The sequence below is a fragment of the Lissotriton vulgaris genome, chromosome 6, assembly GCF_964263255.1.
Source record: "Lissotriton vulgaris chromosome 6, aLisVul1.2, whole genome shotgun sequence".
NCBI classification, from domain to species: domain Eukaryota; kingdom Metazoa; phylum Chordata; class Amphibia; order Caudata; family Salamandridae; genus Lissotriton; species Lissotriton vulgaris.
This window is the reverse complement of record NC_141694.1, coordinates 491,017,740-491,036,552: the sequence shown is the minus strand read 5'-3', so window position 1 is coordinate 491,036,552 and position 18,813 is coordinate 491,017,740. Positions and strand designations below refer to the sequence as shown.

General features: G+C 43.1%; 1 protein-coding gene across 13 annotated transcripts in view; it reads right to left on the bottom strand.

Annotated features, from left to right (window-relative positions):
* The window catches only part of RIMS1 (regulating synaptic membrane exocytosis 1), a 1,970,833-nt gene that overhangs the window by 871,042 nt on the left and 1,080,978 nt on the right, over window positions 1-18,813 (bottom strand). For all 13 annotated transcript variants that reach the window (XM_086926498.1, XM_086926484.1, XM_086926488.1 and 10 more), the window contains 2 exons: window positions 11,884-12,014; window positions 9,178-9,349 (listed from right to left, as the gene is read on the bottom strand). In XM_086926498.1, coding sequence (XP_086782624.1) covers window positions 9,178-9,349; window positions 11,884-12,014 — 303 coding nt within the window. The remainder of the gene's footprint in view (window positions 1-9,177; window positions 9,350-11,883; window positions 12,015-18,813) is intronic.

Here is an 18,813-nt window from a genome sequence, read left to right as displayed (position 1 = left end):
CAGAGCTACCAATCTAACCCAGAGCATTCATATTTCCATATTGGAGCTAATGAACCTCCTTCATCTCGCTGAACTCTACATCGCCAACCTCATGCCCTTGCCTATCGCCACCCCCTGCATTTGACAGAGCTCCCTAAACAACCGCTTCCGCTATCCTTGAGACATCTTCACCCCCGCAAGCACCCATGCCACCTCTCTGAGGAAGAAACCTGGGTTCATGTCCTATCCTACAACTCTACCTTTGCCACTCCAAGTCCACCCGACCTTACTGAATTGGAAATCCTTGCCATTCTCCGGGACTATGACGCTACCCTAGCTACCCCTTTTCCTTTCGGCGTAAAGGCCGAACATGCCATTCGTACGGTCACTATCAACCCCAACAGACCGGCTACTATCCACAACAGAATTGTGGTTAAGAGTAATCTAGCACCTGTTCACCTGTCCGCCCAGACTCTTGAAACTCCTTCCAAATCTTCTGTCTGGTGTTTTAATCAATTTCTGATCGGCAGCTAAGCACGCCACGGATATCGCTGATCTCATCCTTCACAAAAATTTTGACTTAGCGATCCTGACAGAATCATGGCTCAACGACTCCTCATCCCCATGCCTGGCTCTCCTAGTCCCTCCAAACTACAAAATCGCAAGGCTGGACAGACAAACTAACAAAAACGAAGACTTGAAACTCCCTGTCCAATGGCTTGCATCCAATGAACTCAAACTCAACACAAAGAAAACAGAATCTCTCCTGATCCCCCCACCCAATACCCACCTTGAGATTCAATCATGGATCAAGACTAACCGGCGGACTGGGAAGGCTATTAGGTCGCCCAGAGAGCAGCGGGGAGCATACACTCCGCTCCCTCCTGTGTCTACCTTTCGCCGAAGCAGCCTTATTCCGATCAGGAAAGGGTTTGCGACAGACATATACGAATAAACCGTGTGCCTTCTTACTAGCAACCATTACTCATAGTAGGCGTGGGAGGATCATAGGGTGTCTCTTTCCCTATTTTCTCCTGTTTCTTTATTTTTCACGGTCCTGGTGAAGCGCTCTGGGATACACTAGGGACCATTGGACAGCGTGAAACATGTCGACCCCGCACCACTAGACACAATAGTACTTCGACACATGGGTTGAGAGAAGTGGAAATTAATTTGTTTCTATCCCCACTTTACCAGCAGAACCAGCACCTCCACCCCTGTCTTGTTTTTAGCTTAACCGTTTGTACCCACCAATAAATATGTTTGGGTTACAATTGGTTATTTTTATCTACCCCCACTTTCACCACTTGGTCCCACACACCCACATGCACAACAGTGGCACCTCCTAAAAGATCTCCACCAAAGTGCTCTCTATGAGAGGCCGTGAGGGACTGCAGCGCCACCCCCACGCAGAGCAGTGCCCAATGAAGATGCTTTACACTCGCAAGAGTGTGTGAGGGCACAACGTACACAGGAGGATCATTCTCTTCACTCACCCTCGCATTTCCTCTCGGAGACACACCCTCTTATGCAACCACAACAGGCTGCATTCTACTCTATCTTGCTGAGGAACTAGTACCCGTTCTTATATTTCATACTGTTCTCTGGAACATCGGTACAGGACCTTTTCCATAGGCTCCATGTCCCCCCTTCTCTGAATTTTGGTAACTCAAGACTATCACAGCCTTAAACTGCCCACCAACCATAGTGGAATCGGCCAAATCGCTGGGAATCACCCTCGACGTCAACCTGAACATGCCGAACCACATCAATTTGATGGCCAAATCAGCCAGATTCCACCTGAGCTACCTTAGGAAACTGAAACCCTTCCTCTATGCCCCAGACCTAAAATGGCAGTTCAAGCACTTGTCATCTCCAGACTGAAATATGGCTGTTCTACCCTCTCAGGGTTACCCAAGATCTCCCTGGCACCTCTAAGAGCTTGGCTCAATGCGGCTGCCAGACTACTCACCGGTACAAGGAAATACAACCATATTTCCCCACACCTGAAAGCTCTCAACTGGCTTCCCAAGGAGGCAAGAATACAGCTCAAATTAGCTTGCATCACGCACAAGGTTTTACACTCTAATTTCCCTGCATATCTGGCGCAGAAGCTTGTGATCTCTGGAGGAATCAGAAACTCCCGATCTGCCAGAGCCCTCCTGCTACAACCAGCGCGCATTCGGAAAAAAAACGTACAACCGGGCTTTCTCGGGGACTGCTCCAAGAATATGGAACTCTCTCCCACCTGACATCAGAAGAATCCCCTCTCTGTCTCACTTCAAAAGGGAGGCCAAAACCTTCCTTATGGGTAAATTTCTAGCTTAATCCTGGCCTCCACCATCACTTAGGCCCTTATCAATGGCCGTCTAACGCCTCCATTCGGATTATCTAGCTACCCCACCAGAAACGTGGAGCCTTGTCTTGAACATTGGTATATGTAATCTGTAATATGTTATTGTGTCATAAGTTTTGGATATGTAACCTGTAAATACATGCCCTTATCTCCCTCATGTATCCTGCACCTTGTCCCCTACTACTCGATCCGTAACTGGTTGATGTTAAACCTGTTCTGTTTATTGCTATATTTTCCTGTAAAGCGCTCTGATACCCTAACGGGTCAAGTTCGCACTCTATAAAACTTACAAATAAATAAATGTCTTTAATAATCTGATCACTTTCAGGTACCTGGTTCTTGGACCACCTCAACTATTGTTCCGATATTTAAAAAAGGTAACCGGTCACAGACAAGTCGCTACCGACCAATTCACTTATTGACACAAAGGTAAAAAACACAGGCAGGGTTTTATGTAACAAGATCAAGGAGTGGGCGAAAGAAAAGGCAATTTTACGCCCCTGCCAGTCCAGGTTCAAAAATTGTGTAGGCACAATTGAGCAATGCTTCAATTTAAACTCTATTTTAGGCAAGTACACAGTAGCTAAGAAAATGCCACTACATCTTACATTTATGGATTTGACTTTGGCGTTTTTCATAGTGTAAATCGCACAAAGTTGTGGCTACTTGTACTTTTTAAGGGGATGGATGAAACACACGTACACTTTATAGCATATTTGCACAAGAATATGAAAGTCAGAATAAGGTTTGGTCCAAATGGTGAAGTCTACAATGAAAAGAAAGTTTTTTGAGGGTGTGCTGGCAACTCTGTTTATATTGCATGTTAATGAGCTCAGTCCTTTTATATCTACAAGTCCAGATGTCTCAAAGGCAGATGGTGTTTTACTTCCCACATATTTTAAAAAAAATATCTTTTGTGGGGGGTTTTCCGTTGTACAAAAAGTTAATTCCCACAGATGATATGCGGATGACGGAGTGATGATGGCTCATACCCCAATTGCACTACGTCTGCTGGTGCACTCATTTGATCAATTTATGGCTGCTCTTGACCTACAAACTAATTTCTCAAAATCATATATTATGGCTAGTGGCCCCCAAGTTTATCCAGCTTTCCATCCTTACTATTGGTTCAAATTGTTTAAAAAGCACAAGTATGTCTTCCTATTTAGGGGTTGCATTTGATGCTGCTGGCTGATGGGCACCCAATATTACACACGGTAAGATGAAGCTTTCTAGGGCATTAGGCTACCTTTTTTAGTCTACCTCCGTCTCCGGGGGTGAGGGGTGGGGGTGGGGGGAGGGTGAGTGCAGTCTTCCCGTAATTACAGGTGTATGCTACTAACTGCATCCCCGTTGCAACACATGGGGACGAAATATGGTACATTGCAAATAGTGAAGCCATTCAGGTGGAGAAATATCGCTTTTGCAGAAAAGCCCTCTCTGCCCCTCCATCCTCCACCAATTTTATTTTTCATTAGATGGGTCTCACTTATTTCGGTGAATTCATAAGAGCATGCCCCAGCAGTGTTGTGGTTATCTATTTGGAGAACCTGAGGAGGTGTCCTTGACAAGAGACATTTTCAAGTATTGCCTTGCATGTGACAAATGCCTCACCATCCCATGGATAGCATACATTGGGAATACTCTTCATGAGATTAGGCTGCCCAATGCCTTTTTGAGCCTCGCTTTAGTAGTAGCACAAATAAAAAGCATATGCAATTGTTATTATATAACCAAGCCCAACTCCTCAGACATAATGCGGAAAAGCTTAAGCCCACTGTTGAAGCCTAGTTGAGCCTGAGCTTAGATATCCCACTGACCAACTATCTGCTTAGTGCACGTGGGTGCTGGGAACTTTATATGTTATTCCACTTTAGGGCTGATACAGCTAGGTATCTACTGTGTTTCTTGCTGGGCTATTAGAAGAATCTTAACATCTGTCCCTGTGATGGTAGATCCGTACAAACAATGATGCACTTTACTTTTTTTTGTGTGAGTTTTAACGGAAGTACACTAAACAATTTTTAATCACTTATCAAGTTGTTGAATTTTAGGCAGTCTAGCACAGCTTTTAATTTCTTACAACAATTGACGGATGATTATGCATGATATTATGTTAGCTCCTTTCTAAGAGCCATTGTGCGGTCATGAATCACAATGCTCTTTTAGTAATGTAACATCTCTTTATATCTGACATGGCCATATATGTATCTGCTTTACCGTATTGTATTCCTATTATATGATTTCTTGCTATGTTGTCTTAAACTGTATATGTTGTGTAGTTTTCATACTTCAAGTTTTTATTCTTGGATTGTATACTTTTATGGTTGCTTCTGCAGCTGAAAAAGTTATTTGAATCTGAATCTGTGTTGGACGATGGGGTGAGACTGTCAGTGGACAATTTACACCTCCCAACATGCTCCAACGCTTCTGCCAATGCACATGCCTGTGATTGCTCAAGAGACGCCAGAGTGATACATCAGACTCCTGATCAACATGGTAACTGGACCCTTTATTTCCTGATTGAATGGATAGTAGCATGGGCCTTTTTATGGTCTTGCTTGATAGCACTGCTTTTGTCAGACAATTAAGTGAATACCACTAGAGAGGGGCGTTTGCTCTGCCCACATTTTGGGAGCCATGAATACATATTTTGATTAGGCAGAAGTTGTGTACTTTCACAAAAAGTGCTTGCCCTCCACCAGCTGTGATCATTTTCTTTATTTATTCATCTGCCTGAGCTTAAATTTTCATGGAGACACACATGATACTGTAGGACTGTAAACATGAATTCGATAACTAGAAACTTTATAGTGTTTGTCTTCAACTGGCAGCAGCACAGATAGGAGGAGGACAGTCATTAACCTAGATGGATTTTAAGGAGTGGTTTGGCAGGGTAACCATTACCTGACCTTTTAGCCTGCACCAATATAATGTTAGCGTTCTTTGCCTCCACTCAAATACATATGCTATTTCCTTGTAATGCATCACATTACCATACAACACTTCTAAAATGCCAAACCTATTGGCATTGCCAGTGCCTGTGATGTCTGGTTGAAGAACCTTTATTCTGAAATACTTCCTGTGCTGCTGCTGTTGTTTTTGGAAGCAGGTTATAATGTTGTGAACTCTGACTACATTATTACATGCACACCAGATACTTATTGGTTTGCGCATGGAACATCGTTTTCCTAAATTTCTTTAATTTTAAATTAATCAACTTTGCTTGAATTCAGAACCTGGGTGGATCCATTAGCGGCCGACTGTTCCTTGAACTGGACCCTCCTCCACGACTGGATCCCAGCTGTACTCCGGACCAGGTAAGCAAAATTGGAGTAGGTTTGGAAGGGCTCGTCCTCTCCAGGCTGTCAGTGATTAATTACCTCTCAGTACCCTTTGCACCCACACATATCTTGTCCTGATGCCAACAAGGTATCTACTCATCCCCCAAACTTCCTACAGCCTGCTGATTTTTTTAAATTTATGTATTTATTTATTTTCTTTGAGTTTTATATAGCGCTAGCTAGACCCGGAGGTATCAGAGCGCTTTACATGATCGTTAGTGCACGCCTGCCAGTCCTGGTTACCCATAGGTTGAACCTGGTCTGTCTGTAGCGCTTCTACACGAGAGCAGAGCACCACTCTTCTGAATGAGAGTAGGCTGACATTCTCCTCAGTTAGCATAAAGGCCATTTCTTTGGTCTTTTGCTACAATCTGGTGCCTTTTTGTGGCCTATTCTCGTGCCATTTTAAGTCAGCATCCTGCAGTTTCCTTAATAGATCACTTTCTCATTAAAGAAGATACACACGAGTCTTTAAGTATGTAACTGAGGAGAGTGTTATAGCACAACATCTCACACTGAATCAATATTGACTAAAGATCATTTGACAAAAGTGTTGGAAGAACTGTGGGAGAATGGTCTTTGCTTCTCGGTTTATTTCTGAGGACCTAAGAACGTTCCCCTACATGTTTTTGCTTTTTATTGCTTTGGCTTTGTGCTGGTATTTAATTTGGGCACATCTAAATAAATCTTGCTTCATTCAAGGTATCTTTTGGTTTGATGTTAATTGTTTAGTTTGAGGTTTGTAAGAACTATTGTCTCATGTGTTGCCTCATGAGTTCATGGTCCTCTGAGCAGATGCATCACACATTAAGTTATTTTGAGCCTTGGCAGGACAGTCGTCTAATTAGGCTAGATAAGTAGTAGATGTGTGCATTATCATGCTACACGCACTTGTGCTATACATAGCATGCCTAGACGAATCAGCAGCCCCTCCCCCTTCCCCAGCGGCTTGAGACCCTCACTGGCTGAGTAGCCGCACTTTATAAACCCAATTGATTGCTTGATTGACATAACAAAGCTGGCCCCTTTTAAAAGGAACGTCACCTCGCATAGGGCCATTCGTAATTTGTTGAAGCATCCGAACTTCCGGTACAGGTATTAATGATCCTATGGAAAGAATGTACTTTACAACCTATTCTGGTTGAGATATAGTATGTCCAGAAGAATGATAAATCAATGGGATTAGAATGAAGATGGAGGAATTCCTCCTTTTAGAATTAGTGCCCTCACACACCCTTAAGGGTGTCGTGCTTCAGCATCGTGAAAGTGAAGTGGGGTCAACATGTTTCGCGCATGTGGCGGGTCCCTAATTGATCCTCTGTGATGTATATTTTCTGATCTGTTATCATTCTAGCTTCTCAAGAAAGTAAAGCAACCTCGGTCCCTTGGAGAGGGCAAACTGTACAAGTGCAAAAATGGGATAACCTGAGCATTCAAAACTTTCAAGTTGCCACCCTGGGTAAATTGTGCTTAATTTGCCAATGTGCTTAATGTGTGCTTTTGCAAGACAGAGACGCATATTTTGTGAACAGCGTACTTTGCACTTGCACACAATGCTCACGGGGACAAACACAAATTGCTTAGGGTTAATAATTTGGCTTTGTGAATCTGCTTGATTATGTTGTAACGAGCTCAAAAGGTTCGGATCCATTTCAATGAAGCAGAAAAAAAGACTGGACTTTCCTTCTACATTTCTAAGGAAAGTATACACCTATGGCAAATGTGGCTTGGTGTTTGGGCAACATTGCAGTTCACTCAAAATAGCAAGAAAAGGTGGGAAAGGGGCAGTTGATAACATTACCAAGCCTGGGTTCATAGATACCCTATTGTCTTTGCCAATTATTGTTTGTTTTTCTCTGCGATATACCTTTACTGCAAATGATATCCCCAGAAGTGGGCCCTGTGCTGACTGTCCCACAGAACTTAAATTATACCTCAATGATGAGGCACACAGACTGAACCTGCAGTGAAGTTGCTCGTGTTACTGTTCTCATAGTACAAATCCTCGCAGCCCAGTCTAAACTGAGTACAAATCCTCGCAGTCCAGTCTAAACTGTTCCTATTGGGATAGCACCAATTGTGGAGAGGTGTGGTGCCGCGGCCAGGACAAATGTGCATGTTGTCCTTGCTCTGGTTGTATATGGTGTTGCTGTTGTGCTTCCTGCTTCTATGACATGTCTTGTAGCGGCCATTGTTCCTGCCGTGGCTACAACTTTGTTCAAGGCTCTTGCCCCTGCCTTGATAGCATTTGATGTTGATTTTGTTCCTGCCATGATGACAGCTGTGGTTTCTGCTTTAGGCATTGTTGTTGCAACAGTTTTGGACACAGCTGTTGTGAGAGCTGGTATTGCTGTTTGTGTTTTTTCTTTCATGACCAATTTGATTGTTGCTGTGGTCTATACTGTGGTTTTTACTCTAGTTGTTCCGGTAGTCCACACTGTGTACTCCCTGCTCTGCGGGCAGCTGTTGCAATGGTCTTTGCTGTAGGAATGTTTTAGCCACTTCTTCGATCTCCGGTATGCTTGCAGCTACTACTACTGCTGTTGCAGCTGCTGCTTCGCTGGTCCTTGATGTGGTGACAGCTGTTGTAGTTGCTACTGTCGTCACTGCTGTTTTTGCTGCTGCTGTGATCCTGGTTGTGGCAGTGAATATGTTTGATTCTATGGTCCCTGCTATGGTTACACCTTTGGTTACTGATGTTCCGGGTTGACAGCATTGTCTTTCCTCCTGTAGTTTTGTATGCCACAAAGAATAGGCACATGCTAGCTGTCACTGCTCAACAGAATGAAAATAAGGCAAAGAGGCATGTGAGGGATTTAAAGCGGGAATGTCAGTAGGGGGATAGTAGCCGGAGTTCGATGAGAACATACATGTGTGCCCACTAAATGTGATTTTTCCTGTGACAAAATAGATATGACATAGTCTATTTTACTTAAGTGACAACAAATAGAACGAAACATGACGCTTTTTCCGAGTATGCTTGGAGATCGTAACTAACGTTTTGTGGCCATTCTAAAATAGCAGTACATCTGTCATCTCTTCATTGCCGTTTCCATTTTTTCTAGAATTGCCACCGATATTCCCCTACATCTAAAGACATAGATCAAAGAATATGCATATTTCCTTACACATTCACGCTGCAACGATATTTTCTCACCGTCACTGAAAGAAATAAGATAAAACAAGCATTTCATACGAAAAGATCAATTTCAGATATCGCTGGGTACTGCGGGGCAAAAAACAAAGATGAATGGGGATTCAGCAGGGCAAATCTGCACTCGTGTCCCAGGTCAAGGTGATTAAAAGAGTTTATGACTTTAAGTGGGTCTCAAGCGATGGGTGCTGCTGAATCACTCTCAAGACAGATGTTAGAAACTCCTTAGTTCTTGGGAACAAAACATGACAAATCTCGCTCTGTACACGATGATTACACACAAAAGTATTACGCATTTGCCTCTCAGTCAAACAAACGTTGATGTACTTTTAGGGCTACAGTACCTCTCCAAGAAATTCACTTTCTTCTTCCTGAACCCGAGGCTGATCCCATACAGTTATTTCCAGCATTCTCTCCCTAAAATCTCTTCGATGTACATGTGAATAAAGAAAAGTTTGGTTCCATTTTGGTTCTAAGCTTTTCTTCACTGTTTTGGTCCTTCGTTTGCTTTTATCACTGAAAAAGAAAGAAGACAGAAGTCCAAGTGTCAGAGCTGAAAATAGCGATACATTGGTAACAAGTCTCTGATAATGTCTTTGAATGTGATGAATAGTATTTAATAGTGCACATTAAGCATGCCTTTTTTATGCCCTCAGTAGGAGTTGCAGTATTTCACCTGAAGCTATACATCGGGCTTAAATACCACATCCCACAATTACAAGTCTCACTTGGCATAAAACGAATTTGCACACTTTGGTCTCAATAACAATGGGCCCAAAATCACCAGGCCTGTCTAAACTTCTGCAGGGGGCGTAAGAAGCATCCAAGCCGAGGCCACAATTATCCCTACAGCAGGAGTCTTTAAAATGGGGGCGGGCCACCACTAGGGGGCCTCAAGTGAACTCAGGGGGTGCCAGATTCTAGCCAGAAGAAGCATTATGGTGATAAAAGGGCCTTGTTTTCAGCAGGAATAAAATGAGCAGCAGTAAAGCCGCTCTGCAAAGGGTCATCACTAACATCTTTTGTCAAATATATCCTGACTGGGAGAAGGTGTCAACAGGGAAGGGACTCCAAATATTCTTCAAAATCACTACTCCTATTTCTAATAAGCACACTTCGGTACTTTTTACAACTTAGTAAGGCTTGCCTAACCAGAACCTACCTGCAATGTTTAAATACGTGTAGACATTTTTAAACATTGCCAGCTTAATAGAATAAATGTGAACAATTTAGAGTGGGGGCGATGATTTAATAAAAATATTCCCTCAGGTGAGGGACACAACATTCCCAAGTTTGAATACCACTGTCCTACAGTAATACGAGTGGGGCAGAACATGCTTCCCCTGGACAGGCTCTTTGCGGCATACACCTTTTCACCTCCGCCCTTCAACGGCCCTCCCATGACACCTTGGGCCGTATTACAATAAGTGCCCCCGTGGTGCAACGGGTGTTTGCGCCTGCTTTGAGTGCCCCAGGGGCACTTTGGAATTTCAATTCAAATTCAGCTTTATTCGAGTAACACTCATAAAAGCACACAGTAAAAAAAGAACAATTGTCTCCTGGACTTCACATTAATAAATGTTAAAACTGTTTAGTATATACATTCTAAAAAGACATAGTAAAAGACTGAGCATATTAAACATTTTAAATCTGTCACAGTACAGATAAAGTGCATTAATGTAAGATTCACCCTTGGAGCCCATTTCCAGCTTCTTTTTTGGCCTACAACACACGGAATGATCATAACAAGAGCTTCTGCCTTAGAGTCCAAGCCCACCCAAGATATTTGGCTACCGCCGTCGAAACTAATGGCAAAGTGCTGGTGCATATTATTCTTTGTGCTACTGCACTACTTTTTGTACTCATGGTTCTACACATTGGGGTTAACTTTGGTATTATAGAAGGAGATGCAGACGCTTGTGCGTCCTCTTTTACATTACTTATAGTGCTGGGGCACTTAAATCGCCAGCGCTACCTTCAGAGGGTGTTCTTCCATTTGCAAAGGGGCTTGCCCTATGCAAATTAGGGAATTCATTTGACTCGGCGTCCGTGCCATTTTACAGACACGGGCGCAGAGTCACAGAAGTCCTCAGGAAGGGCACTGACCTTGTGACAATTAATAGGTGGCATACTGTCAGCGTACCTCCTGACAGAAGCCCTCTGCAGGGGGCAAAAGGGGTCCCATGGACCTCCCAGACATCCCACTACAGGCGTGTGCAGTCACTGACTGCACCCGTCTGCAAGGGGATTTCTATTCCCCAGTAAAATTGTAGGCAGGTGCCGCCTGCACTGTGAAAACACAGCAGCTGCTCCGTGTTTTCACATGAATGCGCTGCCCAGGGGTCAGCGTGAGTACGCGGCTGCAAGTTCGCGGCTACCCTGGGGGCAGCGCATACATCATAATAGGGCACATTGTGATTATTTGTGCCTGGTGCACCTTTTAAAGGGTGCACCAGGCGCAAACAATCACAATGCATAATACAGCCCATTGTCTGCTCAGAACAAGTGGGAAATATCAGCGATGTTTCCACAGAAAAGGAACCAGTATATTGCCTGATCCAATAGGTAATTCCCCATTCCAGAGGAAAAACTCGTAATCACTGGAATTTGTTGCAGGATTAACTTCTGGAATCATAGATTTTGGTTCTATGGTATGCCCGCACCACATGCGAAACTCATAACGATGGCCTTAAAAGCAAGTTAAATGTTTTATTGCCCAAATAGACCCAAACAAAACTGAAGCCTGTGTTAGCTGGTCAAAGAAGGAAAATGCATAATGGTAGCAATTTGGTCTTGAACCATCGACAGTGGAACCAGGAGATTTATGTGACATAACAACATCTTCGCCATTATACCTCACTGAGTATTATGCACAAAATATATACGATCGCTCCACATCTCAGTTCTCTTCTCTACCACAATCAAAAACATTAAGAAACGAACTATCTGTCAGTAATCCGCTCCATACTTGAAAATAAGCCACGCCAACATCATGACACATCATGACAATCTAAATAAAAGAAATGTCCAAAATCGCATTGAAATATTACCTCCGATCTGGAAGAAAGTACATTTTTACATAGGGATTCCTAGGACGCCCGTCGCCTCTGGCAGGCAAGTCTGTTGCTTGTAGCACGTTCACTATGAGTTGGTGCCCCACTTTGTCATACCACATTTTTACCTGAAAGATAAACATATTTGTCACAACCAAACATTGTTTCATAGCTCTAGCTATAAGGTAGAAAACAGTATATTTAAGACAACGTAGCCCCACTATATTACTTGCAGCTTAACGCAATACCCCACCCAATTTTCAGATTCATTTTTTTTTCTTTTCGAGTTTTCAGTACGACATACACAAGCATAGTGAAGAAGTACAGATTAATTATAGAATTGGAGGTGAAGAATGGACCCTGGGTAGGGGCTCCATGTCGCCTGCAAAAAATCAAAGTGAGTGTCAATTAACCCATTATATTGCACTCTTTTACACTCTTTAGTTCTATATCTGAGCATGACAGGAGCACAGCTTATTCCATGTGTACACAAACACAAGTCAAAGAGTGGAATTAGCAGATGTCTGCTCTCTTAAAAGGAGGGTGTTTATTCAGAAAAGTCTGCTACGACAACAGCAACATTCTACTGCCTGTTTTAATACTTTAGAGACATTTATGATTGTATTTTTTCTACATTTTCAGACAGCATAATAAAAAATATCGTAGAAAATTGTACACCATAAATTTCCAGAGCACACTAATAAAAAACAAGCATTTGCAATGCAATAGGTCTCGCATTAGGAAAGTTTGAGCTATTGGTATTGTAAATGGCAAAGTTTTTATTTATGTGTTGTTTTTGAAAATAGCGAAATTAATAGCTTTGTCATTTACAATGCCAATAGTTATAGCTTTCGCAAATGTGATACCTATAGCATTTGTAATGCAATATGTACTCCTCTGTAAATCTATTATCTTATTTATCATAAAATGCAACTGTTTTCCCTTCTTTAGACCTCTGCCTAACATATATATCATACGGGGAAATACAGAGCTAACCAGAACTGCCGGCGTACATACCACACATCTACAGGCGTGCTTTTAACTCTCACATTCCATTCCATCACAATGTTAAGCACACGATCATTAATAACTCGATAACTGCACTTTGGTACTCATCCTGCGCAACCTACAACTACTTCCCACAAACGCTCAAAACAAGGAACGCACCCTCCCAGCCACATTCCCACATGGTGTAGCTTACCATCCGTGCCAGTAAGGGCTTTAGCACTCCACGGAGGGGGGCTTCATCCTCTGGATTTCCATGTCATGCCCTGGCCTTGCAGCGCTGGTTGCTGGGGGCTCGCAGGAGGTGCTGCAAGGGGCGGGTCCGCCTCGGTAGCACGCCATCCCTGGGCTGCATAAAGCTAACCAGTATGCGCGGAAGTTTCTTTTCGAATCAGCAAGTCACCGTGCGCCGGGTGTGTGTGACTCACACAAGGTCGGAAACTGTAGGTGGAATGCCCAAACGGGTGCCTCTCCCCTTGCGGCACAACGTCCTTGTTTACTTTTAAAGCTAGCACAGGTAACAACCACGGGTGAAAAGAAACAGCTGATTGGCTGGCACAAAATGCAAGCTTTCTCCTTATCAGGCAATCGAGTATGGAGACGCGGGCGCTTCAGATCTAATCAGTATAACTAAAAATATTTATAGAGGGCACAGCTACCCATATACGGGCTTCCCGGCGCTAACAGCACACAGTCAGGGCATGTGGAAAGTATTACTCTGTTTGGGTGAAAAGACACGTTTTCAGATGTTTCTCAAAGCGGAGAAAATTCGGTCTCATCTTAAATGAATGAATAGTAAGTGTGTTTCAGAGTTTGAGACGAGGTAGCTAAAAGACCCGCCCTCCTTCTTTAGCCGCAAGTCAGAGTTTTAACCCTAGCATCCCCTGAAAGGTGGCTGCCCGTGGTGACCCTGGGCTCGTCGTCTCCATGTTCCTCGCTTCTTTCTATATCAACCGTGGAAGATAAGGGCTGCCCTCGACTGTATAAACAAGTAACATCACAAAATGCAGCAAAAAGGAGTGAGGAGACACGGTAGACAAAGGATGGTGAAGAGGGCATAGGTAAACAATACCGCAAGTCACCGCCTTCCGTCACTCTGCCGGCCTGCGACCAGGAAGTCAGGCAGGCCGGCGCGACAACAGGAAACAGGAAGTAGGAGGGCGGGAGCCTACCCCGCCTCCCACGGAAGAGCCGCGATTGCATGGAGCCGCCGTGTTTGGAACACCGGAGCAGGCAGGAGCCTACCCTGCGCCCCGGTGCCGAAGGAGGGAAGAAGAGTCCTGCTGCCGGGCCCTGCAGCTGAGGAGAGCCGCTGCACGAAGGAAGCCGGTGAGTGGGTTGCTGAGCGGGGGAGGGGGGAGGCGGGGGAAAGCATGTGCGCGCGCGAGTGCGGGCGGGCGGGCTGTGTGTGCGTGCGTGTGACTGTGGGGGAGGGGGGTGTGTGTGTGTGTGTGTGAGCGAGTGTCTGTGTGGGTTGCTGAGCGGGGGAGGGGGGAGGCGGGGAAAAGCATGTGCGCGCGCGAGTGCGGGCGGGCTTTGTGTGCGTGCGACTGTGGACGCGCGCTCCCGCGGTGAAAACTGCGAGCGCGTAACAGATTGGTGTACCGTTTTTCAGCATTCTCACTAACGGGCCACAATAGGTCTGAAGCAGACACCTCAATGCTCACGCATTGAGGGTGAGGTCTGCTCGACCTAAAAAACGGGAAATATGTTTCATGCTCAGTAAAGTAAAGGAAAAAGCAAGTAGGCGAATTGGGAGTGGACAAAGTTTACTTGGCTGCACGAAGTGTTTTTAATACAGAAGGTCAAATCCCCAAGTTCTTCAGCGTGTATTCTCAAATTGCACTGCTTCGGACTATATCGTAAATGTTAATTAAAAATGAAGAAATATTCTGCGGAATATATTTGGGATAGTGCTATCCCGAATATATTTTGACGAGTAGGTGGAGTTGCAGAGTCTGAAGTCAAGGAAAGATTTCTTAGGTGATAAAGTGAGACTGTAGTGTAGTTGCTATATTCCCAATAGGTTCTGCGCATTGGAATAATATATCCTATAGATTTGACGTAGGACTTGTGTCTACTAGGTCTCTATCGGATTTATTAAACTTCATTGTGAGTGAAGCTAGCTCAGAGGTTACTAGAAACTTTCTCGAATTCACAAGAAGGGATTAGATTCTGACAACCGCATAAACATGACAACTTTGTTTCCCCAAGAATAAACGTATCTTCAGAGTCGTGGAAACAATAGATAGATATTTTACCCAGTCAATCGTGCATGCTTCGTTTCATCAGAGGTGCAGAGAAATAGACAGACTGGCGTTTTCAAAAAGGATTTATTGAACAGTCTTCTTTCTCATGCAAGTAAAATGAACTGCTACAATCGTAATACTGGTTGCAAAGTATAATGCATACAGTAGGAAGAGTATTATAAAATAGTACTGTGAAAGCATTGTATGGTTTCTAAACCATAGATAAATACATACATAAATAACAAAGGTTAAAAGTACTCAACTGGTGCTTCTAAAATACGCCTACCCCAATGTACCTAACCTAAGTCTAGTACAAGGGAACAAGTAAGTGTGGTGCAGCATAGGTTTAGTTTCTTTGCCAAGAATCTATCCAAGATTTCTCTTAGGGTCTAATCAGCTCCGTACCTTAGTTTTAGAATGAAGGAGGTTTGGTATCTCTGTCTCGGGACTTGATTTCCCAACACCCCCAAGGGGAGCTTGGAAACACTGGAGCTGGATTCTCAGCGGGAGAAAGGACAGCTTCTCGATCAGTGCATCAGCTGGAGGGTCGACTTCCTTCGGCACTTGCTGTAGTGAGTTGTGTCGGGCAAGTAGATAGTCGAGCTGCTCCGAACCACCGTGTCTTTGCTAGGGCAAGTGAAGGCATATTTATAACTTAAAGGTGCCTAGTTTGACGTAAAGTTGGGCATAATACCGTCATCAAAGAACCCCAAGGGAATGGTAGTTCTTTGAAAACTCCATGAGTTTTTGGACAAATACATATTAAAGCAAGGGGATGTGCCTGACTGCTTAAGCCGAGTTTTCCAAGAAATCGTTGTGGCTTTTTGGAAAGAGTGGAAGTAGCCATGCCTGTATTTGGACTGCATGGGCTTATGTCTAAATATGGTTATAATTTCTATGCCTATATAAGGGCAATGTGAATTGTACCTATAGAAGGGCATGAATCAGTAAATTTCGCTCGGATCTTAAACGCCATACGACACCCACTCCACTTTATTATGTTCGATATTACTAAATTTCTAAGCATTTAAAAAATATCTAAAGCATGATGTATAAAACCTCACCCAAAATACATAAAATACATTTGAAATGGTTGTACACGAAAAGAGCATTTGTGCTGTACGCATTTTAAAAGCAATATTTTCATTCAAAGCATGTAGTTTGTTATTGGAAATACTATCTGAATGAGTCATGAAATTACATGTATGAAATGGCTCTTAAATACAGAAAAAAAGTCGAGACCATTCCATGACAGAATATAAAAATTATTTGGTTGTGGACAAGGTCAAATATTGTCTCTTGGTGCGTTTCAAAGAATTCTTGTTCTCTATGAATAGTTCTACTTTAAGTAGATTACTTTGTGCTAAAAAAGAAATTCAAATTTGGAAAAAGTCAAATTGTAGAAAAATAGAGTTCTAAAGTTGGAAGTTTTGTTTCGAAAAATTAAGGTCGAATAAAGAGTCCCATAGAACGCTGTGTGCTAACTTCAAAAGTCTTTCTCGTTGTTTGGAGAAAACATCAAAACTTCTAAGCTGGTAAAGAATTCGTCTACCACAGTAGGTGAAAATTGGACCACTTCGTTATGTAAACCGATTGCACAAAAATGTGAAGCATCGCCGTCAGCGTTAGCCACATTAGCAATGTTCGATGGAGATGTGTGCCTGTCGATCCACATATCTCACCATCAGCAGATTGCTTTTGAGACCTCAACGAATGCCGTCATCAGAATTGGTTGCCACTGGGGATAGGTGTCCAACACGCTTTCTTCTCCACATAGCAGGCATCGTAGAACAGGAATGATAGAAACCATGTGGTATTCAGGTCTCTTAAACGAGCCAGGCCCAGAATCTGTATCATGAGCTCACGACACTTCATTGCCAGGAGAGTGTTCTCTACGGTAATCTGTGTGTCTCTGGTGACTGGACTTGCCATATCGGAGCAGAAGGAATAAGAATAGTATTCCTGCTACGAATCCCAAAATGAGAGGCAGGCCGCTGAACACAGAGTGCACAAAGTTTGGAAATATACCGAGGACTGCTTCAAAAGGTGCTAACAGTCCCGAAAAAACTGTCTTAAATACATGTACAATACCACTGGTATCAGACATGTTTGAGATACGACCTAACATTTCTAAGAAATGTACAGGGCAGTTTGTCGATAATAGGGCATGTATCTCTGCAGAGGACCTCGCAACTTTTAGTTCATACGTCTCTTTGGACGAAGTCAGTGGCACTGTTTTTTGTAAAAGAATGACTTTCATTCTGCTTAAAGTATCAATTCATATAGAAGAGATGCTCAGTGAAGGCCATAACGGCAACCCCCGTCTGTCTTAGTTTTAGGAAATAATACTTGCATACAACATGCCACAGCAGCTGTGATCATTCAACATTATATAGCTTCCGTTAGAAAGCTGCCTAAAAATTGGAACCATCACTGCAGCTTGAGAACCTTGCACGTGGCAGGATAAGTTGGTTGAAGAACCATCGCAGGCTCCATGTAATTTAATACCCTGACGTAAAAGGGTACCGCTTAGTGCGCTTTTGTAGTTTGTACCACTAAAAAATACTTCTTTTCCCCCACTCCAACATCTGTGTATATATGGTAATTCCCAGGTTGACGTAATGTATTCTTTACCCAACCTTTCATACACGCCAGCTGGTATATGCTTCAAACAGTATTGAAAATTGAAAATTGTGTCAGGCAGAGTGATTATCCCGTGTATTAGCCATTCTGTTGCAGGTTTTTCTGAAACAGTTAATGGTAATCTTTCCAGTTTTTAAATGCTCAGCACCGTAAAGTCTGCTCCTCTTTTTGCCAAAGTGATATGTTTATCTGTAAAGTTAAATACAGAAAACAATGACGTGGTGTTGATGGCACATATCCAGAACGAAGATTTTGTAACGTCCAGCCTAAAAGCAATATAGAACGCAATTGTGACTGTCAATCCTGTTCCATTATGTCTATCGCAGAGGATACTATGCTGTCCAAAGAATAAATTCTGGATGACAGAGTTATTAACCCATTGTCAACTACAGAGAGCTCTTTCTAAATTAATACAGTCAGTTTCTCGTATTTGCTCTGCAGTCTCTGCTTGTGTCGCTTTCCAAGCTTCATTGTAAATGGCATATATACCAGCGTACATAAAACGTTTATGAAGTCGTATCGCAGGACCCTGTAAGAAGTTCCTTAAATCAACGCCATCTTTAAGTAAAGATAAGTGTTGTTTTACCTCTGTTAGTGTGGACTTTTGTAGACACCCAAGGCACAGTTTTACTACACTGTATGTTGTTACTATCCTTGGATGTTGTCTCTGGACATATCTTTGATCTGGCCTGCTGTACCCTTACGTCTTGTTAAGGAATCTATCTTGACAGTTGTTTGTGTCTGTTGGCCAGATTAACCATTTTTTCCAATCAGGATCAGTTCTGTTTTTATGTAAAATTGTTTTTACGTCAACCCCTCCTTCTGTAGTGTTCTTACTATCAGGTGTAGATGTAGGTATGGATGGTTTGTTCAAATCTTTTATCTTGGATAGGCTAAGGCAGGATGTCTGTTGCACAGTGTTGTTCAAAAACATTATTTGTTCAGGGATAATGCAGGCTCGAAATAAAGCTTCTATTCCATGCACCTGCCAGTCTTTTGAGCCTAGAACAGTTTTTGTTTCTATGTTGTC